General features: G+C 43.4%; 1 protein-coding gene across 1 annotated transcript; it reads left to right on the top strand.

Annotated features, from left to right (window-relative positions):
- Positions 1-298: 298 nt before the first annotated feature.
- LOC129833937 (myosin-binding protein C, fast-type-like) lies at positions 299-27,812 on the top strand. The gene is made up of 29 exons (XM_055898755.1): positions 299-330; positions 464-522; positions 2,333-2,347; positions 3,041-3,115; positions 3,268-3,416; positions 3,576-3,693; positions 3,921-3,969; positions 6,725-6,781; positions 6,862-7,034; positions 7,260-7,392; positions 7,591-7,715; positions 10,412-10,517; positions 10,670-10,830; positions 10,966-11,131; positions 11,457-11,563; positions 11,682-11,711; positions 11,833-11,972; positions 12,168-12,327; positions 12,610-12,714; positions 14,379-14,567; positions 14,696-14,830; positions 14,997-15,164; positions 15,284-15,372; positions 15,619-15,814; positions 18,123-18,262; positions 18,547-18,706; positions 20,971-21,107; positions 24,298-24,484; positions 27,397-27,812. Exons 1-29 carry the CDS (start codon positions 299-301, stop codon positions 27,435-27,437), a joined length of 3,402 nt encoding a protein of 1,133 aa, XP_055754730.1. The 3' UTR covers positions 27,438-27,812.
- The last annotated feature ends 181 nt before the right edge of the window (positions 27,813-27,993 follow it).

Below are 27,993 nucleotides of genomic sequence, written 5' to 3'. Positions count from 1 at the left end.
TCCATATGTGCAATTTCATAGTTTTGATGTCTTCACTATTATTCTGCAATTTAGAAAATAGTAAAAATAAAGAAAAGCCCTTGAATGAGTAAGTGTGTCCAAACTTTTGACTGGTACTGTATATATTAGCATTCTCCTCATACTTAACCATAAAGCCTTTTACTTTATTTTATTAGAGGTGAAGCACCCTGAGACAAGGAAGGGTACTGTAACAAAAAGGATTGTAGTGCAGTGACTGTATGAATGCACAAATGTATCAATGCATTCTGCATTTGTGTGTGTATTTGTATAAATCAGCATGTATGCCAGTGTCATCATGGGTAAGCCTATGTATTTTTGTATGTCTTGTTTTTATGATCTAGTATTTCATATATTCATATATCTATAACCTTTTTCTCCAGTCACAGACTCCGTACACAGGGACAGTATATTTGGTTGTTGTTTAACCCTTCGCTGTCCGCAGTACTAATGTCTATGTACCAATTGTTTCTTTTCATTCAGAGGGAAGTGAGTGCAGAGATGGTAAGGAAAGGAAACAATACACAACTCCCCCTCTGTGTTTGTGTTCGTATGCTTCCCTGCTTCCTGTCCATCACCTGGTTAACGTGCATGTCTGTCAGTCTCAGTCACGGCACGGTGTGTCGGTGACCTGAGTTCCCGTCACGGTGGACTGACAAACGGAGACTACTGAATCCTGGGATTGCTCTGGCGAAGGCCTTCATAGTCTGACTGTAGCAGTACAGACCATTGTAGATGGCAGTCAGTAATGGAAAAGATCCTGCAGGCCTATTTTATGGGTTTATGGATACTGTATCATTTATGTAGAGGTCTTTAGGAATCATCTGTTGAGGAGTTAGACCCAGAGAATCAGTCTGACAGATAGTTGTTGTGATATCAGCGCCGACTGATACTAATTACTAGAGATCAGCGGTGAGTTTCCCAAAAACATAAAGATCATATTGGCAAAATGGCATAAAATCATCATTTTTCTATTGCTTATGAAAGGACTTAAGATGATCTTTAGTGCTTAATATGATATTCATGTTTTTGGGAAAAAAACATCTGTTGAGATTAGACATTACATGATACAGTATCATGGTTTCGCCAAAGCATCCAAGTGAAGGAATTGTATTAAACATCAAATGACCTTGACTTGAAATTGATGCAGAGTGAAAACGTAATCTAAATTACAAATGACAAAATGATATATACTGTATATATTTACTCTGGGTATATATCGTGACCTGTGTGTATGTGTGCACTTACTAAGGTAATGGTTTAATAGAAGGATAAGTTGATGACAAGTTTTGCTGTTTTGTTGAGTTAGTTCAAATACTGTTCCTGCACAATACCATATCCCTTATCATTAATCACTGTATTGCAAAAGATGTTGATATGAAATATCAAGGTATTATCTGTTCCTCAAGTGTTACAGTAATAATGAATGAAGTGATATTTACCTACAGTAATATTTCCCATAATACGCATTATCCCCCAAAATGATCTTACTGAAGAATTGTTATGGTTTTGATGGTTGCCGGTTCTGCTGTTCCATTTGAGGTGTTTATCGCTGCACTCCCAACCTCTCACAGTTTCAAACCGCAGCGAGTTTCCAATGTGAGAGTGAAATGGTGTAAAGAGCTGAAGGAAAAGTGTCCCTTGGGTGCTGGTCCAGGATCAGCTTGACCTATTCACATTCTTACTGAAATGATTTAAATCACACTAGAGACCTGAGCCTGGATCTGTGCACAGGGTTCACTTGATTCCAATCAAATTAACTGAGCCCATAAAAGCAGAGAGAGGGGCATAGGCGTTGTGACTCTGAGTTTATGGAGGTGCATGACCTCACTTGATTCCTGACCCTTGTTCCATTACCTCGACAACCTTTTCACCCAATCGATTGGTCAATCGATATGGCTTTTTACCTACTTCTCTATGCTTATAAACTCTCTTTTTCCATAGAGCTCTTGTCAGATTCAGAAGGTGAGAGAACAAATAAATTGTGTTCCGTTTGCACAGCTAATAATTCCCCTAAATTCTCAATAATAATAATAGTAATGATGAGTACAGTGTCACCAACTGGTTTGATTTTGACGACTGAGGAAATAACTCATTAACCGTCTAGTTTTTACCTCCATTTTGAAAAGAAAGGAAATGCTCATCCAAGTTAGAGAGGGAACAGAGAGACGTTAAGTGTGTGTGTGAGAGAGCACCTGCAGGTCAGGTTTTCATAGCTGCTCAGTAAACGCTCATCTTTCAGATTACAGTAAAGATACTGCAGCTAATGTGTTCCCCCGCTGTGTTTCTCTCTCTCTCTTTCTCCCTGATACAGAATTGCCCGATGATGGTAAGACAAACAAATACTTAAGCTTGTATTTGTCTATCTGCTGACACAAAACAATGCAATCCTTTTTTTGAAAAGGAGGGAGCACGCAAAGGAACATGAGCAGGCAGTCATGCTTTGATAATATCACAACATTAAAGAGCTATATTTACTTTTGTCAAAGTGGGAGAAGACTAGTGGAAAGGGATGGATAAACACGTCTTCAGATGTGTTTTTAGCTCCTTGTTCATTCCCAGGTGGCCTTACCTTACTGCTGTTAGAGGCCCTCTTCTGGTGTTGACTAGACGCTTGGATACTGACCCTCAGTTAAATACAAGACTGATGTCATGTGACATGATTTCTCATGATCATCCATTAGAATAGTGGAGACATTTCAGGGAGTGGAAACACATGCTGCAGCACTTTTCTCTGTCTTTGAGAAAAGCTGTTGCTAAATGTGGATACAAGAAGTCTCAATAAGTCACAGGGTGAACAAAGGCAAGCTTTACCTCTGACCTTTTGATCTTGCTGCCTAGTAGACAAAATATTAATACATGAATGGTATTTATAAACAAAGGTTAGGTGCTTTGGTCTAATGTTTGGTTTTCTGTCTCTACTTGTCTGTTCACTGATGTTGTTGTGTCTATGATGTCTGATGAGCGGTCATCAATGACCTTATTCTAAACCCTGACCTCTATGACCTCTCCCTACTTTTAGAGACTGTCCCAGGGGGGCAGTCCGAGCTGACCGGACTATTTGTAGAGAGGCCAGAGAGCACGACAGTAATCAAAGGTGAGACCCCTGCCTCTTCCCCCTCTCTGACACACTGTAGCACTCTGAAGCTTGGATTGACACTCACATATGGATCATGGATAACAACCCTAAAAACACCATTATCCAGAGGTCAGAATTTCTGATTGGTCTATGTAATTTGTGGGTGGCAGGGAAGAACGTCACCTTTGTGGCTAAAGTGGACTCATCTGACCTGCTGAGGAAGCCCAACATGAAATGGCTGAAAGGGAAGTGGCTGGACCTGGGCAGCAAGGCTGGCAAGCACGTGCAGTTTAAAGAGGCCTATGACAGGAACTCCAAGGTGTGTGTGTGTGTCACTGTTTTCACATTCTCTCAAATCTGCACAAGTGAAAGTCTACTGTACATCTGTGTTACTCTTTTGTGTGTGTGTGTACTGTGTGTGTGTGTGTGTGTATATATTGTAAGGGTGTATGTCTTCCTCTCTCACTATCTCAACCAGGTCTACACATATGAGATGAGCATCATCAAAGTAGTGGAAGGAGACGCCGGTGGCTACCGCTGTGAGGTCACCTCCAAAGACAAGTGTGACAGCTGTACATTTGAAGTCACAGTGGAAGGTGGGTCCCTCCCAGGCCATCAGTGTCAGCCATTTAGTCATGTATCTGTCACTTAACCTGTGGTCAGTGAATTTGTCAGTAAGTCATTCAATATTTGATACAGAATGTATAATGATAAAGCAGGTAGTGTATATGTGTTTCAGTGTCAGTACTGAGTCCATTATTCATCCTGATTTTTTGTCAGTCCAGTGTTCCTCTCATCGTTCCCTCCCTCTGTCATGTTTCAGCCGTACAAGAGGAACAGCCCGCCAACATCCTGGATGCCTTCAAGCGATCGTGAGTGTCACTGTCAGGGTGGTTCCATTCAACATATCATCTGTCTTTCTCTCCCACCTCACATATGTTGGTTATTCTATCTTTGCCTCTGGGCATCTGTCCCACTCTGTGAGTATATCTTCCCCTGACTGTCTTTCTGGCTCCCATATCTGTGTTTGTAGGTGCCTTTGGTATATCTGTGTCATTCACGTTGTCTGTGTGTGTTTTGGCTTCACTGTATGTCTGTCATTGTACTACACATCTGCCTTTTTCTTTATGTCTTTATCTGTGCATTCATGTCTATTTGTGTCTCTTTGACTTACTGGTGTGTCTCTGGGACTTACTGATGTGTCTCTGTGACTTACTGATGTGTCTCTGTGACTTACTGGTGTGTCTCTGTGACTTACTGGTGTGTCTCTGTGACTTACTGGTGTGTCTCTGTGACTTACTGGTGTGTCTCTGTAACTTACTGATGTGTCTCTGTGACTTACTAATGTGTCTCTGTGACTAACCTGTATGTTTGTTTGTGTCTTTTTATGTTTCAGTTGTACATTGTGTCCGTATGTTTCTATTTCTGTGTCTGTTCACTATGTATATCCCTGTATGTCTGTATCTCTGTATCTGCTCCTCCTCTTCATCCGAAGAGGAGGAGCAGGGATTCGACCAAAACGCAGCGTTGTAACTTGACATGATTTATTTAAACAAGACAAAAAACGAACTATACTTGATACTAAACAAAATAACAAAACGAATGTAGACTGACCTGAACGTAAGAACTTACATGTAACGAAGAACGCACAAACAGGAAAAACAGACTACACAAAATAACGACCGTACAAACAAACCGAGACAGTCCCGTGTGGCGCGACAAACACAGACACAACCACCCACAACAATCAATGTGAAAACACCTACCTTAATATGGCTCTCAATCAGAGGAAATGAAAACCACCTGCCTCTAATTGAGAACCATATCAGGTCACCCTTTACCAACATAGAAACACATAACATAGACTGCCCACCCAAACTCACGCCCTGACCGACTAACACATACAAAATAACAGAAAACCGGTCAGGAACGTGACAGTATCTCTGTATTCGTGTGTCTTCTCTTCCCTGTCTCCAAAGACTTGTGTTTCAATATGTGTGCAGCAGCTCTGTTTCTCACTGTGAAGCTGTAGAAAATCCCTCTGTGTTTGTTGGCATAGTGCTGCCGCCAGTCAGTTCACTCTAGTTACTGTTTCAAATATGATTTCCTCTCCTAATCAGACAAAAAGAAAAAAAGCAAGGGTAAGAAAGGAAACACAACGTGCAAAGGACCATTTCAGATTGTGTTTTTGTGTTTATTTTTGTGAATTTTGGTATGAAGAAAAGAAAATGAGAATGAAAAGATATGAAAAAATAGATGCGTTACAAGCGTGAATTAAAGTGTGAAAACCCAAGATGCCAAAAAACCTTCAACACCCCAAAGGGAGCTGGATGGGTTAGTGTTGACCTTGCCACAGTATGTGGCGGTCTTTGCGTTCCAACTCCCACTGTCAGTAAGTATGGAGAATCCAGTCATTGCGATTCATCCGTGTGTACCCCCATCTTCCTCCTCAGCGATTCCGTGTCTGGCCTTGCTGCCTCTCTGTTATAAGGCAGCCTTGTCCTAAGCTTCTTCCAGAACCTGATTCCATTGTGTGTGTTCAGAATATATTATTTGGGATTCCCTTCCGTGTGCTTCCATATTCCCACCTTTGGAATTCTTCATCTGTCCACTGTGTGTGTTCAGATCTGAAATAGCCCGTGCTTCCCCTCATGTGTTCTTTGTCATGTGAGGCTATTTCTGGTACTGTACGTCTGTCTGAGTGTGGCCCATTGACAAGGCCTCAAGTGGAACTAGTGTATATTTCCCATGGATTACATACATTAGACATGCAATCATGAGGTGTCATATGTGTGGATCTTTATGAGAGTGTAAGAAAAGCTCTGTGTGGGTGTGTATCAGCAGTACCTGTGCGTGTACATTTACACAGTATTTACCTTGTATATATGTGTCAATGTACAGCCTTGTACATGTACAGTGTATCTGTGTTTGAGGTACATACAGTAACAAATAGAGGTCAATAGTGTGTGTGTGTGTGTGTGTGTGTGTGTGTGTGTGTGTGTGTGTGTGTGTGTGTGTGTGTGTGTGTGTGTGTGTTTGCTGTTTTTTTTTTTATGTCCCATTGAATTTAGGCGGGGAAAGTGTCAGTATGCGCCTTATTGATTCCCTATATGCTCACTCATTACCATCCTGTTTTGTGTTATCAGAGGCATTAAAGGCGCCAAAAAAGGGTAAGACATGGCTACAGACACTGTGCGATACTGTGCAACCACAGTGTACCGTCTGTATATTTGTGTGTATATGGGAATTCCGTCCCTGTTGTTATAACTTTTATATCAATACTGTATCGTTGATGTGTCTTTATGTCAGGGAAAGTGAATGTGGGTGTGGACGTTTGTGTGTGTGTGTGTTCGTCTTAGCAGAGTACAGTGTAGTACCATCTACTGTATGTCCAGTACCATTCGTTCACTTCCATATTTTTTGTAAACAAACAATGATTCACTACTATAGCATTGAAATAGCACAGATATTAATTGTTGATTGATCTTATGTAAAACCTTAATATACAACAAGTATATTTGTATGTACAGTATACTGTATGTTATGTTTGAAATGACCGACTCCTCTAACCTGACCTAACACTGTAGGAAACCTAATTCTCCCACTCGTACCCTTTCTTGTCCCCAGGGGAGATGCAGGAGAGGATGCAGGTGACCTGGACTTCAGTGCCCTCCTCAAAAAAAGGTAGGAGTGGAGTTAACTCCATTATGAGCAATCACACATACTCACACTCACAATCAATCTCCTCTCCCCCTCTCTTTCAGGGAAAAAAAGGCGAGGGACGAGCCCAAAGAGGATGTGGATGTATGGGAGATCCTGAAGGATGCTAAGCCATGTGACTATGAGAAGATTGCCTTTGACTACGGCATCACAGACCTCAGGGGCCTGCTCAAGAGACTGAAGAAGATGAAGAAGGTGGAACCCAAGAAGAGTGACGGTGAGGGGAGAGAAAGGGTGGGGGGGGGGATACTGGAGGAGGAAGTAGGCAAGCTGTGGGCATTTCTACTTGAGAGTGTTTGGGACAGGGAATGCTTTATTATAGTGAATGCCTGATGGGCTCTGAAAGGGAGGTAGTCTGGTGTAGTGTTGCTTAGGTTATTCTGCTTGTTGTGTCTGGTGTGTAAAGGCTGGAGACATAACAGTGGTTCTTTCCCTCCCTCAGCCTTCCTGAAGAAGCTAGAGCAATGTTACTCTGTGGACAAGGGCAAGAGGACCCAGATGCATGTTGAGCTCCATGACCCCAACGCTCAGGTCAAATGGCTGAAGAACGGAGTGGAGATCAAACCCTCTGCCAAGTGAGACTGGCTGCTTTGTGTGTCTGTGTGTGTCTGTGTGTGAATATGCGTGATTGTCAGTATATTTGACTATGTGAGCGTGTGAGTCATTCATTTGTCGATGAGTTGAGTGAGCGACACTCGGTCACTAGTGTCTTTGTCTGTCCTCTCTGTTTTCTGCCAGTGTCTCTCTCTGCCCCTGTCTGTCTGTCATGTCAGGTATGTGTTTGAGTGCGTGGGCAACAAACGGACACTCACCATCAACAAGTGCAACCTGTCTGACGATGCAGCCTATGAGTGTGTGGTGGGAGAGGAGAAGAGCTTCACTGAAGTCTTTGTCAAAGGTAAACACTCATCTTTACATAGGGTGTTTGAGGGGAGGGAGTTGTTCCCTGCTTAGTTCAGTGTCTTTGAGTGTGTAGTATCTGTCAACATTTACTGTGTATGCAGTACATGTCTCAATGTTTATATGTATGTGTGTATTAATGTCTATGAACAGTAAGTTTGCACAACGTTGTCATCCTGTATTTGTTGTCCAGCTTGTAGCGGGTCTAATGCGTGTTCTGTGTGTCTTGTTGATTTTGGGTAGAGGGGCAAAGATGCATTTGCTCCTTTATCATCACGTGCTTTGCTCTCTCTCTGTGCCCATTCATTTCATCCTGTTTTTGCATTTATCAGACCCTACAGCAACGGGTAAGCTTTCACCACACAGACGCCATTCCAGTGCGACAACCACAGTCTACTGTATGTTGTTGTGTGTATTTAGACGTCCCTGTTGTTTCTGTCAGTGTTTATATCAATGGCGTACGTGTTGATGTATCTAACGTGAGAGAAGGTGTATTTGTGTTTAGCGGATGGTAGCTAGTGGAAGCTAGCTTAGCATCGATCGCACAGTTCAGTCACCTTCTGGAGACCTGAAGTACTGCCCCCCCCAAAAAAACAACATCCAGGGCTTTTGCGGTATAGCACTTTTGGCGGAAACTTCTGAGTACGTTGTTGTTGTGAGCATGGTACTGTATGGGAGCCTGTGGCGGACGGGTTCATGTTACAGTGGTGCCGTGACTCAGATCCCAGAGTTGATGTCTATCATCTGCTGAGGTTGCTGCGGAAAAGGAGGAGGTCAGAGGGAGGTGGATGTAGAGGACGGCAGCTAACGGATGCTAGCTTAGCATCACGCATTGACACAGTGATGATGATGTCACTTTCCCGGAGACCTGAGGTACTGTCTCCCCCGTACCACAACAGCTCAGTTCTCTGTTTCTATAGCAGTATTAACGGAGACTATGGAGGACATTGTGTTGTTGTGAAACATGGTATCGAATCCTGGTGAGGACTGGTACATGTTAGGTGTTCTTGTCTTTGTGTTAGCACAGTATACAGTGCTGTGCCATGAAATCTGCAGCTTCATCATTCTTCCACTTCTTCCTCCTTATTCTTCTGCTTACTTTGGTGTTGAGTGATCAAGTCTTGGTTTGTGAGTTTTCCTGTAAGTGTGGTTGTGTGTGTGGTGTTTGTATGAGGTGTCATGACGTTGCCTGTTTGGGTATAGCAAGCCCCATCCCCCTCTCCCTGCCACTCCCTGCCTCCCCCTTTCCTCCTTCAACTAGGTTGCTGTGGTCAGAGAGACGTCGTAAATTCCTGAGAATCTCCTCATGGACACACAGTATTAGAGAGAGGGTACACTTTCATAGAGAACAAAGGAAATCCTTCCACCTCACAGAACTTGAGGTACGAACACATTTCATGTTCCGGAAAAAGTATAAAAGATCGGTGAAGATTCCAGCTATTAACTGGTCCGTTTGTCTCAACTTGGGGAAACCCATGGGAGACTGTGTGGCTACATTACCATACCGCTGTTTATATAATAGCCTCAGATATGAGGTTTACATCTAATTGTTGTATAAGATGAATGAGTGAGTATGATACTGTTTGTATAATTGTGTAATATGATTTTGGACTGTTTAATGAAGAAAAATACAATTCCCTTTTGATTTGAACTAAATCCGAAGACTGCCCCTGAGCCCAGTTGGGTCAGACATCCTGGGACAGCCCCTTTCTGCAATTCCGAATAAAAACCCAACTCTGAGAAATTATCACTAGACCATGTTTTTCTCCATTAGGAGGGGAACGAAGGTTGTTTACCATTGCTGAATCTTTTAACCATACCACGTGGTTAAACTCTTAGACTATTGATACCGACAGAATAAGAACAAGTCTTTGATATTGATTACTAGTCTGCAGCTAGGAATTCGGTATCATTGAACGCAAAGAACGACAACCGCCGAAACATCCATTCTATAACGAATGTCACTCTGAACTATCCACTAACCAAGACAGAGAGAGAGAGACGGACGAAACTCTCCAACAGAAACAAACTTTTCTCCAGCGATCAAGACGACACACTGAGCGTAAATATATATATATATATTGATTGCAATTGTTCCCGAATGAGTGAGCGTTCATGTGTAAAGGATTAGCATGTCGATTGTTATAATTATGAACTCTGTAGTGACTTCTTGGTCGACCCCCCCCCCCCCCATTTTCCCTTTGTCTAACAAGCCGCCATGCCGGTTCAGCCCACTAGGGCATATTCTCCTATCATTTCATGTAACCACATTTACCAAGTTTGTTTGTTTGTTTATGCATTTCTGTGAATTACTCAGTTAGTAATAAATAAGTGATTTAAGACAATTGATGTATGGATGACTCATAGTGAAGACTGGGTTCGTGCAGATAACCAACAATTTACGACGTTTGGAATGAGACTAACGTGAGGTAAATTAAATAAATCATTAATCAGAAGACTATCGATCAGATATGAAAATATCTGAAAGGTTATATTGGGAAATTATAACTTTGTAATCTGAATACTTTCCCTGGTGCCCCAACTTCCTAGATAATTAGTCACGTTATTATTTAGTTGATCGCGTAATAACTAATTACAGAGAATCTTTGATAAAAACTATAAGTCTTCAATTTAATGATAGTAAAGACACGACAGAGGTGTATGAGTTGTGTTGACGTCTGTGTCTATCCACAGAGCCCCCGGTCACCATCACCAAGCTGCTGGATGATGTGCATGTAGTGGTGGGAGAGAAGGTGGAGTTTGAGTGTGAGGTGTCAGAGGAAGGAGCCAACGTCAAATGGTGAGGGACTCATACTAATAGCCTTTTTAATCAAATGACTAAGTAACTAAATCAATCAATCTCTGTTACAGCTGTGGCATTTGTGTGTGTATGTGTCTCTCACCGCTGTTAAACGCTATTTCTATATCTGTGTGTGTCTCACCCGTGCTCAGGATGAAAGATGGAGTTGAGCTGACCAAGGATGGGAAGTACAGGATAAAGAAGGATGGGAAGAAACACACTCTGGTCATTAATGAAGCAACCATAGAGGACATCGGAATGTACTATGTTTACACTAACGGGGGAGAATCCAAAGGAGAACTGGAAGTGGAAGGTATCACTTCCAGATATCATACAGTACACTAAATAAGGAAATGTTTTAACTTCATTTTTGAAAGAGTCTGAAATGCTGTCCCTTTCTGTTTTCTCTTTCTCTCTCCTTCCCTTCATCTCTACCCCTGGTGCTCAGCCAAGGAGCTGGAGGTTCTGCAGAGTATAGCTGACCTGTCGGTGAAGGCATGTGAACAGGCCATGTTCAAGTGTGAGGTGTCTGATGAGAAGGTGGTGGGCAAGTGGTTCAAGGACGGTGTAGAGGTCAAACCCGGCAACCGCATCAAGATGTCACACATCGGAAGGTATGGCATCACATTGCTGGGTCCTTGGGGGGGAGGGGTCCTCATTGAGTTGCAGTAACTTCAGACAGGCCTGAACATCCTCAAATTCTCCTTCTCCATGGGACCTTGTCAGTACAGTACATATTCTTACTAGCTAGACCCACCTATGGCAGGTGTTTTACCATGGCAACACTGGTCATGCAGGGAGAGAGCTATCCCATGCGTTTTTTTACTTGATATTGCATAATGAAGCATGTTGCCAGGGTAACTGTGCTTTGCATAATTGTGGGTCACTGCAAGTGTCTGTTGTCTCCTTGGTAACGTTGGGTTGCCGTTGGTTCTCCAGGATCCACAAGCTGACGATTGATGACGTGAAGCCGCAGGACGAAGGAAACTACACCTTTGTCCCTGAAGGATACGCACTCTCCCTCTCCGCTAAACTCAACTTCATTGGTGAGTGAGAAAGAGAGAGTGAGTGAGAGAGAGAGACTCCTAAGTTTTACTGAGTACAATGAAGCAGAGCCTGCATTTTAAACGATACTGATTCATGTGTTTTCCCTGTTAATCTCAGAAATCAAGATCGAATATGTTCCACGCCAAGGTAGGTGTGACTATTGTCACCTATCATCCGTTGGCATTACCTATTTATTACAGTGTATTTAATACTGTGATAATCACCCAGGACCACCTGTCCCTCTCTGACATTCCTCTGCCCCACACAGACCCTCCCAAAATCCACCTGGACACCAGTAGCACGGGCAGCAAGAACACCATTGTTGTGGTGGCTGGCAACAAGCTCCGCCTTGATGTGGAGATCACAGGAGAGCCTGTCCCCACTGTGTGCTGGATGAAAGGAGACACTGTGAGTATCTAGTCCTTCTGTTACTTCCTCCTCACACACACATCAAACCCCTGCCCCAGCATGCCTCTCTAAGGAAGGCAGGGTGTCACTCACATTAACCAACCATTAGACCATCATCCAGGTTACACCCAGTAGTTGAGTCACCAGACAGTGTCAGTCCAGTTGTCTAAGTGCCCTCCCTGTTCCTGTCTCTAGGTGATATCGGAGGCGGAGGGCAGAGTGAGGGTGGAGACCAGGACCACTCTGAGCAGCTTTGTCATTGAGGGGGCGGAGAGGCCAGACGAAGGCCAGTACTCCATCATAGTGACCAACCCAGCCGGAGAGGACAGGGCTGAGCTCACCGTCAAGATTGTTGGTCAGTGGTACTCTCTCTCTCCTTCTCTCTCTCTCCTCTCTCTTTCCAGTATTCTACTCTCCTCTCTACACTCCTCTCCTCTTTCCCATACATCTCCCTGCTCTCTCCCTTTTCTCTCTCTGTGTCTTGTTCTCCCCTCTTATGCAATATATATGTAAACAGATATTTAAAAACAATTCACTAAGAGATTCAACAATAGATGTGACATTAAGTTAGAACCCATTCTGAGCTGGTGAGAACACCTCTATGTTCTGTCCTGACTGTTCTCCCTGTCCACTCCAGATGTGCCTAACCCTCCAGAGAACGTCAGATGTATGGGAGTTGGCGAGGACACAGCCACCATTACATGGGATCCCCCCAAATTTGACGGGGGTGCGCCCATCAAAGGTGCACCTTTCCTATTTTTACATCTATCTGTTGAGCTATCAGACTCTCTTCCCTCTGGGTTAACCTCTCTAGGGTACGTTAGCGTCCCACCTCTTCAACAGCCAGTGAAACTGCAGGGCGCCAAATTCAAAACAACAGAAATCCCATAATTAAAATTTCTCAAACATACATGTATTTTACACCATTTTAAAGATACACTTGTTGTAAATCCAGCCACAGTGTACGATTTCAAAAAGGCTTTACGACGAAAGCAAACCAAACGATTGTTAGGTGAGTGCCTATTCACAGAATAACACAGCCATTTTTCAGCCAAAGAGAGGATTCACAAAAAGCAGAAATATAGATAAAATTAATCACTAACCTTTGATGATCTTCAATCAGATGACACTCATAGGACTTCATGTTACACAATACATGTATGTTTTGTTTGGTAAAGTTCATATTTATATCCAGTATACATTGGCGCCTTACGTTCAGAAGTTCCAAAACATCCTTTGATTTTACAGAGAGCCACATCAATTTACAGGAATACTCATAATAAACATTGCTAAAAGATACAACTGTTATGCATGGAATTTTAGATGCACTTCTCCTTAATGCAACCGCTGTGTCAGATTTCAAAAACGCTTTACGGAAAAAGCAAAAACTATGCAATAATCCGAGGTCGGCGCTCAGAGCCCAATCAAGACACAAATATAGCCGCCATATTATGCAGTCAACAAAAGTCATAAAAGCATTATTAATCTTCACTTACCTTTGCTGATCTTCGTCGGAATGCACTCCCAGGACTCCCACTTCCACAAGAAATGTTTGTTTTGTTCGGTAATGTTCATCATTTATGTCCAAATAGTTACTTTTGTTAGCGCGTTTGTGCGTTCACTAAATGCAGACAATGTCAAAAAGTTCCGTAACAGTCAGTAGAAACATGTCAAATGATCTATTGAATCAATCTTTAGGATGTTTTTAACATAATTCTTCAATAATGTTCCAACCGGAGAATTCCTATGTCTTCAGAAAAGCAAATGGAACGGGAGCAAACTCTCATGTGAACGCGCATGGTCAGCTCGTGGCTGCTGGCAGACCTCTGACTCATTCCTCTCTCCTTCGGCACCACTAAACAGTAGAGGCATCAGACAAGGTTCTAAAGACTGTTGACATCTAGTGGAAGCCTTAGGAAGTGCAACATTACCAATATCCCATTGTATCTTCAATAGGAGCTGAGTTGAAAATCGACCAACCTCAGATTTCCCACTTCCTGGTTGGATTTTTTCTCAGGTTTTTGCCTGCCATATGAGTTCTGTTATACTCACAGACATCATTCAAACAGTTTTAGAAACTTCAGAGTGTTTTCTATCCAAATCTACTAATAATATGCATATTCTAGCTTTTATGGCTTTGTAGCAGGCCGTTTACTCTTCGCATGCTTTTCATCCGGATGTGAAAATACTGCCCCCTACCCCAAAGAAGTTAACAGGCATCTGTTAACCTCTCTCATTACATTGGTAAGATCTAATGATGTCGCTCTGTGAAGATGTCGCTCTGTGAAGATGTCTCTCTGTGATGATGTCGCTTTGTGATGATGTAATGTCGCTCTGTGATGATGTCACTGTGATAATGTCGGTCTGTAATGATGTAATGTCGCTCTGTGATGACATCACTCGCAGGCTACCTGATGGAGAGGAAGAAGCAGGGTTCCTCCAGGTGGACCAAGCTGAACTTTGAGGTGTTTGAGTCAACCACATACGAGGCTAAGAAGATGATTGAGGGTGTTTTTTATGAGATGAGAGTGTTTGCTGTCAACGGGATCGGGATCTCCCAGCCCAGCGGCAACTCAAAGCCCTTCATGCCCATAGGTGGGTAGACACTTATTACTAGAGCAGTGGAGAGAAGCCTTTCAATCTCCTGATACTCTACTTATACAGCTTACCTCGGTCTTCCTCTCCTCTTAACTATTATCTCTCTCTCTTTCTCTCTCTCTCAGCCCCTACCAGTGAGCCCACTCGTTTGACGGTGGAGGATGTGACAGACAGCACCTGTGCCCTGAAGTGGCGTCCTCCAGAGAGGGTTGGAGCAGGGGGCGTTGACGGGTACATAATCGAGTGGTGCAAAGAAGGAGGTGAAGGAGGATTTGGGGATTGTTCAATAACATTATTATTCCTTCTAATTCACTAATCGCTCCCATAGAATTCCTCTATAGAATTCCTATAAAACCCTACAGATGAACCATCTCATTTCCAAGTGGATGACAATGAATACTCTTCTGCTATTGGTCCATCCCTCAGAGGATAACTGGGTGGCAGCCAATAAGGAGCCAGTGGACAAGAACACGTACCGTGTGAAGGGGCTGCCAACAGGAGAGAAGCTCTTGTTCAGAGTGGTGGCTATGAACATCGCTGGACGCAGCCCCGCCTGCACCATGAAACAGTCTGTCACCATCAGAGAGATCATGGGTCAGACTCACATGCATGCATGGATGCACACACACACACTTCTCCATAGACCTCTGACACACACGGTATACACATTACTTCTGTGTTGACATTCCTCTCTGTCTCCCTCCATGTCTCAGAGTACCCAAAGATCCGCCTGCCTCGCCAGCTAAGAACCAAGTTCATCAGGAAAGTGGGAGAGAAGATCAACCTGGTCATCCCCTTCCAGGTCTGAGAACACCCAGCACCACACAGTAGTAACCTTCCCCAGGCTAGAGACAGGGCTGACTTCATGTTATCTGGGTCTCAGTGTGTGAAAGAAGAGCAATCATTGTCCTGTAATGCAAAAACGAACCAATCAGAAAATGGGTGTTTAGGGTGTTCCTCCTGCACTTCTCCTGTAGCAGCATCTCACTCTTTAATTCAGTAAATGTCATTTTCATTCACTGACCATATCACCCCTGTCTTTCCCCAGGGGAAGCCTCGCCCCGTGGTCAACTGGTTGAAAGACGGTGAGCCCCTGGAGAATAAGTCGGTGGGCATCCGCACCAGTGACTTTGACACCATCCTGTTCATCCGCTCGGCAGAAAGGGACCACTCTGGGACGTACACCCTGTCTGTCCAGATAGACAACATGCAGGTCAAGGCTGACATACACATCCAGATCGTAGGTCAGTCACTGGCACCAACATCATTAGGGGCTCTGGTCAAAAGTAGTGCACTATATAGACAATAGGGTTTCCATTTGGGATGGAGGCCATATGTAGTGGCAAGAAAAAATATGTGAACCCTTTGGATGTATCTGGATTTCTGCATAAGTTCATCATACAATTAGATCTGATCTTCATCTAAGTCACAACAATAGACAAACACAATGTGCTTAAACTAATAACACACAAAGTATTGTATTTTTCTTGTCTATATTGAGTACATCATTTAAACATTCGCAGTGCAGGTTGGAAAAGGTATGTGAACCCCTAGGCTAATGACTTCTCCAAAAGCTAATTGGAGTCAGGAGTCAGCTAACCTGGAATACAATCATTGAGATGAGATTGGAGATGTTGGTAAGAGCTGGCCTGCCCTATAAAAAACTCACAAAATGTGAGTTTGCTATTCACAAGAAGCATTGCCTGATGTGAACCATGCCTTGAACAAAAGAGATCTCAGAAGACCCAAGATTAAGAATTGTTGACTTGCATAAAGCTGGAAAGGGTTACAAAAGTATCTCTAAAAGCCTTGATGTTCATCAGTCCACGGTAAGACAAATTGTCTATAAATGGAGAAAGTTCATCACTGTTGCTACTCTCCCTAGGAGTGGACGTCCTGCAAAGATGACTGCAAGAGCACAGCGCAGAATGCTCAATGAGGTTAAGAAGAATCCTAGAGAGTCAGCTAAAGACTTACAGAAATCTCTGGAACATGCTAACATCTCTGTTGACGAGTCTACGATACGTAAAACACTGTTCATGGGAGGACACCACAGAAGAAGCAACTGCTGTCCAAAAAAAACATTGCTGCACGTCTGAAGTTCGCAAAAGAGCATCTGGATGTTTCACAGTGCCACTTGCAAAATATTCTGTGGACAGATGAAACTAAAGTTGAGTTGTTTGGAAGGAACACACAACCCTATGTGTGGAGAAAAAAGGCACAGCACACCAATATCAAAACCTCGTCACAACTGTAAGTATGGTGAAGGGAGCATCATGGTTTGGAGCTGCTTTGCTGCCTCAGGGCCTGGACAGCTTGCTATCATCGATGGAAAAATGAATTCCCAAGTTTGTCAAGACATTTTGCAGGAGAATGTAAGGCTATCTATCCGCCAATTGAAGCTCAACAGAAGTTGGGGGATGCCACAGGACAACAACCCAAAACACAGAAGTAAATACGCCTTCTGGAGTGTCTGGAGTGGCCCAGTCAGAGTCCTGACCTCAACCCGATTGAGATGCTGTGGCATGACCTCAAGAGAGCGGTTCACACCAGACATCCCAAGAATATTGCTGAACTGAAACAGTTTTGTTGACCGTTGTGCAGGTCTGATCCGCAACTGCAGAAAACGTTTGGTTGAGGTTATTGCTGCCAAGGAGGGTCAACCAGTTATTAAATACAAGGGTTCACATACTTTTCCCACCCTGCACTGTGAATGTTTACACGGTGTGTTCAATAAAGACATGAAAATGTATTATTGTTTGTGTGTTATTAGTTTAAGCAGACTGTGTTTGTCTGATGTTGTGACTTAGATGAAGATCAGATCAAATTGTATGACCAATTTAAGCAGAAGTCCAGGTAATTCCAAAGGGTTCACATACTTTTTCTTGCCACTGTAACTGTATGTCCCCGCTCACCCTTCAGTCACTCTACCTAGTATGTTTTACTACTTATTACAGTCAAATATGGAGCCACCATGATGCAATGACTTAAATCTAGGATGACACCCCAGAGTTTAATGTGATGATAATTCCTCATTTAATCCTCAGAGGGGATCTAAGACTCCAAAGTAGGGAGGGAATCATCAAAGAGGCTGATTCCTCTCTTCCTGTCTTCTTAATCCTTCCCTCCTGCCCTGACTGCCACCATACCGTCGCTTTGCTCCCTCCCTCCCCTCTTTCCCTCCTTCCTGCTCCTTTTAGCACCCGTGTGAGGGTCAGGGTGCTGTATGGCTGGGTGGGTGGATTATGCAGTGGGGTTCCATTGGATTTATTGGTGTGTAGACTGGGATTAGGGTGGGATTAGGGGCATTTGTCTCCTTTCCCCTGCTGGGAGGTGAGCTAATGAGAGGGCCCAGCCTCCTCAGATCAGCCCCCACACACGTTTAGTCACAGTAGCAGCACGGCAGAGACCACGATTAATGACAAACATGCTGGAGTACTGACGTACATGAGACACACTCCACATTCTCCATTTTCACTGTCTGTTTGTCTGTTAAAAGAGATCTCTTTCTCACTGACACACAGATGTACTTTTTCCTCCCCCCCCACACAGACAAGCCAGGTCCTCCTATAAATGTGATGGTAACAGAGGTGTGGGGCTTCAACGCTGCTCTGGAATGGAAGCCCCCCAAAGACACAGGCAACACTGATATTACCGGCTACACCATCCAGAAGGCTGAAAAGAAGACCCAGGTCTCCAACTCCCTCTGTCTTTCCTCATCTCTCTCTATTGCTCTCTCTTTCTTTACTGTGTATCCACCTCACCTCTCCTTCTCTGCCCTCTACCCTCGTCTTCTGTTCTCAAACATCTGCCTCTATATATCCACATATCCTCCCCTTTTTTTCAACCTCTCTACTTCTCTGTAAACATCTTTCCCTCCCTCCCTCCCTCTCCCTCTCCCCCCCCCCCCCCCCCCCCCTCCCTCCCTCCCTCCCTCCCTCCCTCCCTCCCTCCCTCCCTCCCTCCCTCTGGTCAGGGTTGGTTCACAGTGTATGAGCACAACCGCCGGCCCAGCTGCACAGTGTCTGACCTGGTCATGGGGAACGAGTACTCCTTCCGTGTGTTCAGTGAGAACATCTGTGGCTTGAGCGATGAGGTGGCCTTCAGCAAGAACACTGCCATCATAGGCAAAACCGGTAACACACTACAATACTACACCATACTTCCCCCCCCTGCACGCACACACCATCGCTGCGCAAATGTAGCCTGTCATTACAACCATTAACAGTGATGCACCTTCAAAAGGCAAGATCTAGAAATAAACTGAGTTTTACACCAGCATTTTGAGAATAAAGTAATTCATAGTTATTAGCAGCCAATATCAACTAGGGATATCATGTCACTTCTCTGGAGGCCAGAGCAAGCCGGGTCATATGGCCTACCTGTATGTATCAGAGGTTGCAGGATCGGATGGAAACCATGGTTAGGGTAAGCGCTAGCCTACAGTATGTCAATCTACAATCTACTATCCCCCATAGTACAAAGGTTAACCTATTCTGTTGGTCAACTTGGCCTTCTGTGTGAGAAAGAAGTGTTCCAAACTTAGTCTGGGACAGTTGTAGGATGCGACAGATCCCAAATTAATACAACAACTCACATCAAAAAAAATGTTAAATGCATTGAGGCTGATGCAACAGATCAGAACGTTTAGCTTAAAATGTTGATAAACTATTAGGCGATTTCTTCACATTATAAGCGCAGCAATGCGCACACGACAGTTGGCTGCTAATAACTATGAATTACTTTAATCTAAGTGCAAATGTTCCAAAATGCAATCAATTAGTGGGAAAACACCATTCTAAAAAGTAACCACAAATGAGATTATGCATGTAATGCTTTATTATAAAGGTGCATTTTTATGGTGAAAATGATCTTCCCCAAATTTGAAACTCACACGCCGCCTAAGTATGCCAGTTAGGCTCTACACTGGTTGTAAAGCCAAAGTTTACAAAGTTATTTGGCCACTTTAGTTGTGTGATAGAAACCTTATCAAAACATTTAGGCCTATGGGCCAGGCTACATGAGGTGTGCGACTATGAAAAAGTTACACAGAAAAGACATGCGCTGTTTCTTGCCTTACTGCACACAAGCTGGGCATCATTCACAAGTGATAACACATCATTCACAAGTGATAACACATCATTCACAAGTGATAGACTAATATTGTCACCCATCAGACTATTCTTGATTTAATCTTTACATATACTAAATAATATATGTATGAAATTAGTTTTGATGTAGAATGTACCATTATCATGCACCGGTCTCGGAATAGGGTCAGGGGAAAAAAATACATGTCATCTATGCACTTAAATAGCGAATAGAGGACGATTTTCACGTGGTTCATTTTCTTGCCAGCCAGGTCGGCTATACTCCCTTTGTAAAGAGAAGCAATGTGCTTAATATTATGAAAGTTGAGAAATAAATATAGTAGGCCTAGCTTATAGAAAGCTGACGGGAGCCTCCTCTTTTTAAAAGAGGCCATCAAAACTCTGTTTTCTCACGCATGGGCTTTTCTCACGGGCTCTCATGAAGTGTTTTGATTTTCGATTACATTTGCATTGATGTCAGAGTGATTAGAGGAACAATAGAGTGCTGAATACCAGGCAGTTAGCAAGTTTGGTAGGCTACTAATGACCATCAGCAGCATCAGAGCTTGGAGAAGCCTAATTACTGTGACTAAACGGTCACATGGAATTTGACTGCGGTCATGACTCGTGACCGCCGGCGTGGCCGTAATACAGTCACCCTAATAGCCTAACCACGGTCTGTCTGTAGTCTTTTTATTCCTCACAAATCTCGTAATAAATTCACCAGAATATGTTACATCTTCACCCCATAAGTTAAAAAAGACTGTTACAGTGTTACAGCTATCTTTAGAAATATAGCCAGTACTAGCCACCCAAAACTTCTAAAATGTGAAAATAATCAATGAAATTGCAAGGTAGCCTATTGTTCTGGCAAAGATGTGTTCGTAGCAATTGCTAAACTTTATGTAGCTGATTTAAAATGTGTGAATTTTTTTTTCTTCACATTTTCACATTCCGTTTCAAACTTGCGACCCCCCCCCCCCAAAACCTTCTTGCGAACCCCAGTTTGAGAACCACTACACTACACTACACTACACCACACTATACTAAACCAAACGTAGTATGTAGATATAATAGTTAACATGATATACTATGTGGTCCTCTGTAGCTCAGTTGGTAAAGCTAAAGCATGCCGCTTGTAATGCCAGGATAGTGGGTTTGATTCCCAGGACAGCCATACGTAAAATGTATGCACGCATGACTGTAAGTCCCTTTGGATAGAAGTACCTGCTAAATGGCATTTATTAATATTATTATTATATAGCCTAATAAACACAGCTATCACAGTCCCCATCTATATCCTCCCTCAGATCTGGAGTACAACAAACCAGCCTTCAAAGAGAAGGACATGAGCAGCTCCCCCAAGTTTACAGCTCCCCTAGTGGACAGGGTTGTTGTTGCAGGCTACAGTACTGCCATCAGCTGTGCTGTCCGGGCCTACCCTAAGGTGAGGGTGTGTGTGTGTGTGGCAGTACTGTAATTAAGTGTTTGAGTGTGTGTTGAGAGAGCGAGAACAAGAAGCTGTTTGAAGGTGCGTTTGTGTGTCACAAGCAATGTTTCCATTAACTTGTCCGGTGATTTTTCAACATTTAGAAAGTTGGCATAGAAAATAGATGCGACAATTGCCTGCTAGGGTGTGTTTCCATTTAACGATCTTGTGTCGATAAAAACAGCTGGACGTAATGATGTTACACCTAAAGTACAAATGTAGTGGTTTAAGTGGTTCCATTACCCATTTAGGCAAATTTTACATAAATTGGCAACAACCTGTATCCCCTCCCACCTATCTGTTTCATGTTTCAGGTAGCCTAAAGTACAAATGAAAGCCAGCATGAATAGAATAATTGACTAATATTTGCCATATTCTAATAATTCTCATGTGCCAACATAACTCCACAGTCCGTGCCACTGGGAAACTTGCACTCCTGTAGTTCTGAAATAGTTGGATGGTGAAACTTGCATCCAGCTAACCAGAAAAGCAAGTCGCAGCAATTCTTTATTTATTTATTTTATTTAACCTTTATTTAACTAGGAAAGTCAGTTAAGAACAAATTCTTATTTACAATGACATCCTACCCTGGCCAAACCCTAACCCGGACGACGCTGTGCCAATTGTGTGCCGCCCTTTGGGACTTCCAATCACAGCCGGTTGTGATACAGCCTGGAATTGAACCAGGGTCTGTAGTGACCCCTCTAGCACTGAGATGCAGTGCCAATCGGGAGCCCGAATTCAGGCATTCCTGAAAGTCAGGACAATCCATGTACTGCAAAGAAACATTATTTTTGTACACTGAACAAAAATATAAACTCAACATGCAACCATTTTCAAGATTTTACTGAGTTAGTTCATATAAGGAAATCAGTCAAATTGAAATGAATTCATTAGGCCCTAATCTATGGATTTCACATGACTAGGAATACAGATATGCATCTGTTGGTCACATATACCTTTAAAAAAAAAAGTAGGGGCGTGGATCAGAAAACCAGTCAGTATCTGGTGTGACCACCATTTGCCTCATGCAGTGCGACACATCTCCTTCACATAGAGTTGATCAGGCTGTTGATTGTGGCTTGTGGAATGTTGTCCCACTCCTCTTCAATGGCTGTGTGAAGTTGCTGGTTATTGTCGGGAACTGGAACACACTGTCATGCACGTCGATCCAGAGCATCCCAAATATGCTCAATGTGTGACATGTCATAACTTCCAGGAATTGTGTACAGTTCCTTGCGACATGGGGCCTGTGCATTATCACGCTGAAACATGAGATGATGGCGGCGGATGAATGGCACGGCAATGGGCCTCAGGATCTCGTCACGGTATCTCTGTGCATTCCAATTGCCATTGATAAAATGCAGTTGTGTTTGTTGTCCGTAGCTTATGCATGCCCAAAGGGGCGCAACTTTCATTGGGGACGGGGGGGACATGTCCCCCCCCCCCCCATTCTGAAATTGCATTTTTGTCCCCCACAGTTTTATCATTCGAATGTGATACAAAACGAGGAAACTGCTTTAGGACCTTGCGGAAGTCTCCGAGCGGTCGGGTAGGCTGTCTGGAGTATTTATCCAACTGGATACAAACCAAAGTTGCTCCCCTGCCTGCCTGCCCATATCATAACCCAACTGCCACCACGGGGCACTCTGTTCACAACTTTGACATCAGCAAACCGCTCGCCCACACGACACCATGCACACTGTCTGCCATCTGCCCAGTACAGTTGAAACCAGGATTAATCCGTGAAGAGCACACTTCTCCAGCGTGCCAGTAGCCATCGAAGGTGAGCATTTGCTCACTGAAGTCGGTTACGACGCAGAACTGCAGTCAAGTCAAGACCCTGGTGAAGACGACGAGCACGCAGATGAGCTTCCCTGAGATGGTTTCTGACAGTTTGTGGAGAAATTATTTGATTGTGCAAACCCACAGTTTCATCAGGTGTCCGGGTGGCTGGTCTCAGACAATCCCACTGCAAGGACCTGACCCCAGAGATGAGAAGCAGGTACGGGGAGTCAAAGATTTATTCAGGAACAGACATAGAACACGACAGGAACAGCATCAGCACACAGGTAAACAAGGACATATGACAAACACAATACGGAAGAATGCGGACACACGGAACACAACCAAGGAACAGACAGATATACAGGGGGTAATCAACAAAGTCAAGGAGTCCAGGTGAGTCCAATGAGCGCAGCTGCGCGTAATGTTGGTAACAGGTGTATATGATGACGGGTAGCCTGGCGCCCTCGAGGGCCAGGGAGGAGGAACGGGAGCAGGCGTGACACCCACAGGTGAAGAAGCCAGATATGGAGGTCCTGGACTGGTCTAAAACGACTTGAGGCGGCTTATGGTAGAGAAATGAACATTAAATTCTCTGGCAACAGCTCTGGTGGACACTCCTGCAGTCAGCATGCCAATTGCACGCTCCTTCAAAACTTGAGACATCTGTGGCCATTGTGTTGTGACAAAACTGCACATTTTAGAGTGGCCTTTTATTGTCCTAAGCAAAAGGTGCACCTGTGGAAGGATCATGCTGTTTAATCAGCTTTTTGATATGCCACATCCCTCAGGGGGATGGATTATCTTGGCAAAGGAGAAATGCTCACTAACAGGGACGTAAACAAATCTGTGCACAAAATTGGAGCGAAATAACCTTTTGTGCGTATGGAACATTTCTGGGATCTTTTATTTCAGATTATGAAACATGGGACCAACACTTTACATGTTGCATTTATAATTTTGTTCAGTGTAGTTGGAAAAATATATATTGTAAGCATAGAATTAGAATTAAATGTGGAGTGGAGCTTTATAGTTACTCGGTGACATCACGTGCCCCGGGTACCTTAAATGATTAGGCAATCATCATTTATTCTGAAAAACATAATTTCCGTCATCTTTTTTTCACAAATAAAGAAAAATTACTAAAATCCACCCCTGTTGAATGGATAGAATTGTTATCGTTCTTCAGAAAATGTCTCCTAAATCTGCCTTTCCATTACACGTTACAATGATATTGCTTTTGTCGAATAAACCGGGGTCAATGGAAAATTGCCTAGTGAGTTGGTGATTTATATTTCAAGGCCAAATTAAAGTCCCTCCCTCCTCTCTTAACCCGCCCTCTCCCGTCTTCTCCTCACCTCAGGCTAAGATAGTGTGGATGAAGAACAAGATGATCATTGGGGAGGATCCTAAGTTCTTGATGCAGAACAACCAGGGGGTGTTGACCCTGAACATCAGGAAGCCGGGCCAGTTTGACGGGGGCAAGTACTCCTGCAAGGCCATCAACAACCTGGGGGAGGACGAGGTGGAGTGCAGGGTGGAAGTCCGAGGTACTGGCACACACACACACACTGTCACGCATTCACACATAGACATGTACAAACACACACACACACACACACACACTACAACTCCTATCATACTCAGCATGGGACAGACTTTTATTGGCAGTCAATAGTTGTCTAACTAATCATCAGTTATCATCCGTTAAACCCATTATTACAAAGCTGGTCATGGATTCACAATCTATGACTTATGATTATATCTTGTTGGGAACACTCTCATAGTATGTAATTTTCTCTAACAAGATTAAATGTAGAGATTGTGAGTGTATGATTCAGGCAGTTGTACAGAATACAAATCATCATATTATACTGAACAAAAATATAAACACAACAATTTACGAAGTAACACTTCACAGTAGGAAATCAGTAAATTTAAATAAATTCATAAGGCCCTAATCTATGGATTTCACATGATTGGGCAGGGGCGCAGCCATGGATGGGACTGGAAGGGCATAGGCCCACCCACTTGGGAGCCAGGTTTTTCTCCACAAAAGGGCTTGTTACAGAAATGCTCACTAACAGGGATGTAAACAAATTTGTGCACAAAATTTAAGAGTAATAACAGAAAAATGGGACCAACACTTTGCTGCTTTTATATATTTGTTCAGTATATATACACTGCTCAAAAAAATAAAGGGAACACTTAAACAACACAATGTAACTCCAAGTCAATCACACTTCTGTGAAATCAAACTGTCCACTTAGGAAGCAACACTGATTGACAATAAATTTCACATGCTGTTGTGCAAATGGAATAGACAAAAGGTGGAAATTATAGGCAATTAGCAAGACACCCCCAAAAAAGGAGTGATTCTGCAGGTGGTGACCACAGACCACTTCTCAGTTCCTATGCTTCCTGGCTGATGTTTTGGTCACTTTTGAATGCTGGCGGTGCTCTCACTCTAGTGGTAGCATGAGACGGAGTCTACAACCCACACAAGTGGCTCAGGTAGTGCAGTTCATCCAGGATGGCACATCAATGCGAGCTGTGGCAAAAAGGTTTGCTGTGTCTGTCAGCGTAGTGTCCAGAGCATGGATGCACATTTGTGGCCTGCTGGAGGTCATTTTGCAGGGCGCTGGCAGTGCACCTCCTTGCACAAAGGCGGAGGTAGCGGTCACCTAAGTGGACAGTTTGATTTCACAGAAGTGTGATTGACTTGGAGTTACATTGTGTTGTTTAAGTGTTCCCTTTATTTTTTTGAGCAGTGTATATATATATATATACAGTGGGGAGAACAAGTATTTGATACACTGCCGATTTTGCAGGTTTTCCTACTTACAAAGCATGTAGAGGTCTGTCATTTTTTATCATAGGTACACTTCAACTGTGAGAGATGGAATCTAAAACAAAAATCCAGAAAATCACATTGTATGATTTTTAAGTAATTAATTAGCATTTTATTGCATGACATAAGTATTTGATACATCAGAAAAGCAGAACTTAATATTTGGTACAGAAACCTTTGTTTGCAATTACAGAGATCATACGTTTCCTGTAGTTCTTGACCAGGTTTGCATACACTGCAGCAGGGATTTTAGCCCACTCCTCCATACAGACCTTTTCCAGATCCTTCAGGTTTCGGGGCTGTCGCTGGGCAATACGGACTTCAGCTCCCTCCAAAGATCTTCTATTGGGTTCAGGTCTGGAGACTGGCTAGGCCACTCCAGGACCTTGAGATGCTTCTTACGGCGCCACTCCTTAGTTCCTTAGGGAAGGGGGTTGTTGGCCAAGATCTCGCGATACATGGCCCCATCCATCCTCCCCTCAATACGGTGCAGTCATCCTGTCCCCTTTGCAGAAAAGCATCCCCAAAGAATGATGTTTCCACCTCCATGCTTCACGGTTGGGATGGTGTTCTTGGGTTTGTACTCATCCTTTTTCTTCCTCCAAACACGGCAAGTGGAGTTTAGACCAAAAAGCTCTATTTTTGTCTCATCAGACCACATGACCTTCTCCCATTCCTCCTCTGGATCATCCAGATGGTCATTGGCAAACTTCAGACGGGCCTGGACATGCGCTGGCTTGAGCAGGGGGACCTTGCGTGCGCTGCAGGATTTTAATCCATGACGGCGTAGTGTGTTACTAATGGTTTTCTTTGAGACTGTGGTCCCAGCTCTCTTCAGGTCATTGACCAGGTCCTGCCGTGTAGTTCTGGGCTGATCCCTCACCTTCCTCATGATCATTGATGCCCCACGAGGTGAGATCTTGCATGGAGCTCCAGACCGAAGGTGATTGACCGTCATCTTAAACTTCTTCAATTTTCTAATAATTGCGCCAACAGTTGTTGCCTTCTCACCAAGCTGCTTGCCTATTTTCCTGTAGCCCATCCCAGCCTTGTGCAGGTCTACAATTTTATCCCTGATGTCCTTACACAGCTCTCTGGTCTTGACCATTGTGGAGAGGTTGGAGTCTGTTTGATTGAGTGTGTGGACAGGTGTCTTTTATACAGGTAACGAGTTCAAACAGCTGCAGTTAATACAGGTAATGAGTGGAGAACAGGAGGGCTTCTTAAAGAAAAACTAACAGGTCTGTGAGAGCCGGAATTCTTACTGGTTGGTAGGTTATCAAATACTTATGTCATGCAATAAAATGCAAATTAATTACTTAAAAATCATACAATGTGATTTTCTGGATTTTTGTTTTAGATTCCGTCTCTCACAGTTGAAGTGTACCTATGATAAAAATTACAGACCTCTACATGCTTTGTAAGTAGGAAAACCTGCAAAATCGGCAGTGTATCAAATACTTGTTCTCCCCACTGTATGTATATATATATCTCTTAACCCCCCCTCTTAACCCCCCCATATATATATGGGAGGGAGGGAGGGAGATTAAAGTAGGATAATCCACCTCAAGCCTCTCTTTCATGGTGAGTTTCTCTCTCTGCCCTCCCCAGTCTTAAAGGAGAAGAAAGAAGGAGACGAGGAGAAGAAATGAGCGACAGAGTGACCGATAGAAACACCGGAGGATACAGTTCTGCAGGAATCATAATGGATTATGTATAACAGGATAGACATGAATAAATATGATTAGAATAAAAACTGGTGAGGTTTTCTAAATATGCTCTCTCTATCTCCCTTTCTTCCTCTCTCTATCCCTCTCTTTCTCACATCCTCACCAGTGGCATGTCAAATACCATATCGGTAATCACTGAATGAATTATGATAATAACAGACCACTACATTGAGACAAGCTAATTGAGAGTAGTAATAGAGTACCTTAATAATATAGCTGAATATTACAGCTCAGAGATGGATTCTTCTTATCTGTGTCATGAACCTGTCAGTGCAACACACATAAAACAGTAATTTACCAAAGCATTGTCAGTGTTGTGTGTGAGGTCCCGGGCGAGTTTATCACGGCTGGTGGGATTTATGATTGTAATTCTGCTAGTGAAAGCATTGGTGTGTGTGTGTGTGTGTGTACACCTACCATCATATTGGTTGCATTAGATATGGGGAGTGGAGGGTAGGTAATAGGTATGGGGAGTGGA

The sequence above is a fragment of the Salvelinus fontinalis genome, chromosome 34 (genome assembly GCF_029448725.1).
Source record: "Salvelinus fontinalis isolate EN_2023a chromosome 34, ASM2944872v1, whole genome shotgun sequence".
Classification (NCBI taxonomy): Eukaryota; Metazoa; Chordata; class Actinopteri; order Salmoniformes; family Salmonidae; genus Salvelinus; species Salvelinus fontinalis.
Note: the sequence above shows the minus strand (reverse complement) of the source record. Positions and strands in the feature narration are given on the sequence as shown.

Excerpts from the sequence above, each read along its gene's own strand:
- LOC129833937 (XM_055898755.1), top strand. The coding sequence starts at position 299 with ATGTATGCCAGTGTCATCATGGGTAAGCCTAT. Across the intron at positions 12,715-14,378 it reads CGGGGGTGCGCCCATCAAAG|GCTACCTGATGGAGAGGAAG; the intron begins GTGCACCTTTCC and ends CATCACTCGCAG. Across the intron at positions 14,831-14,996 it reads CGAGTGGTGCAAAGAAGGAG|AGGATAACTGGGTGGCAGCC; the intron begins GTGAAGGAGGAT and ends TCCATCCCTCAG.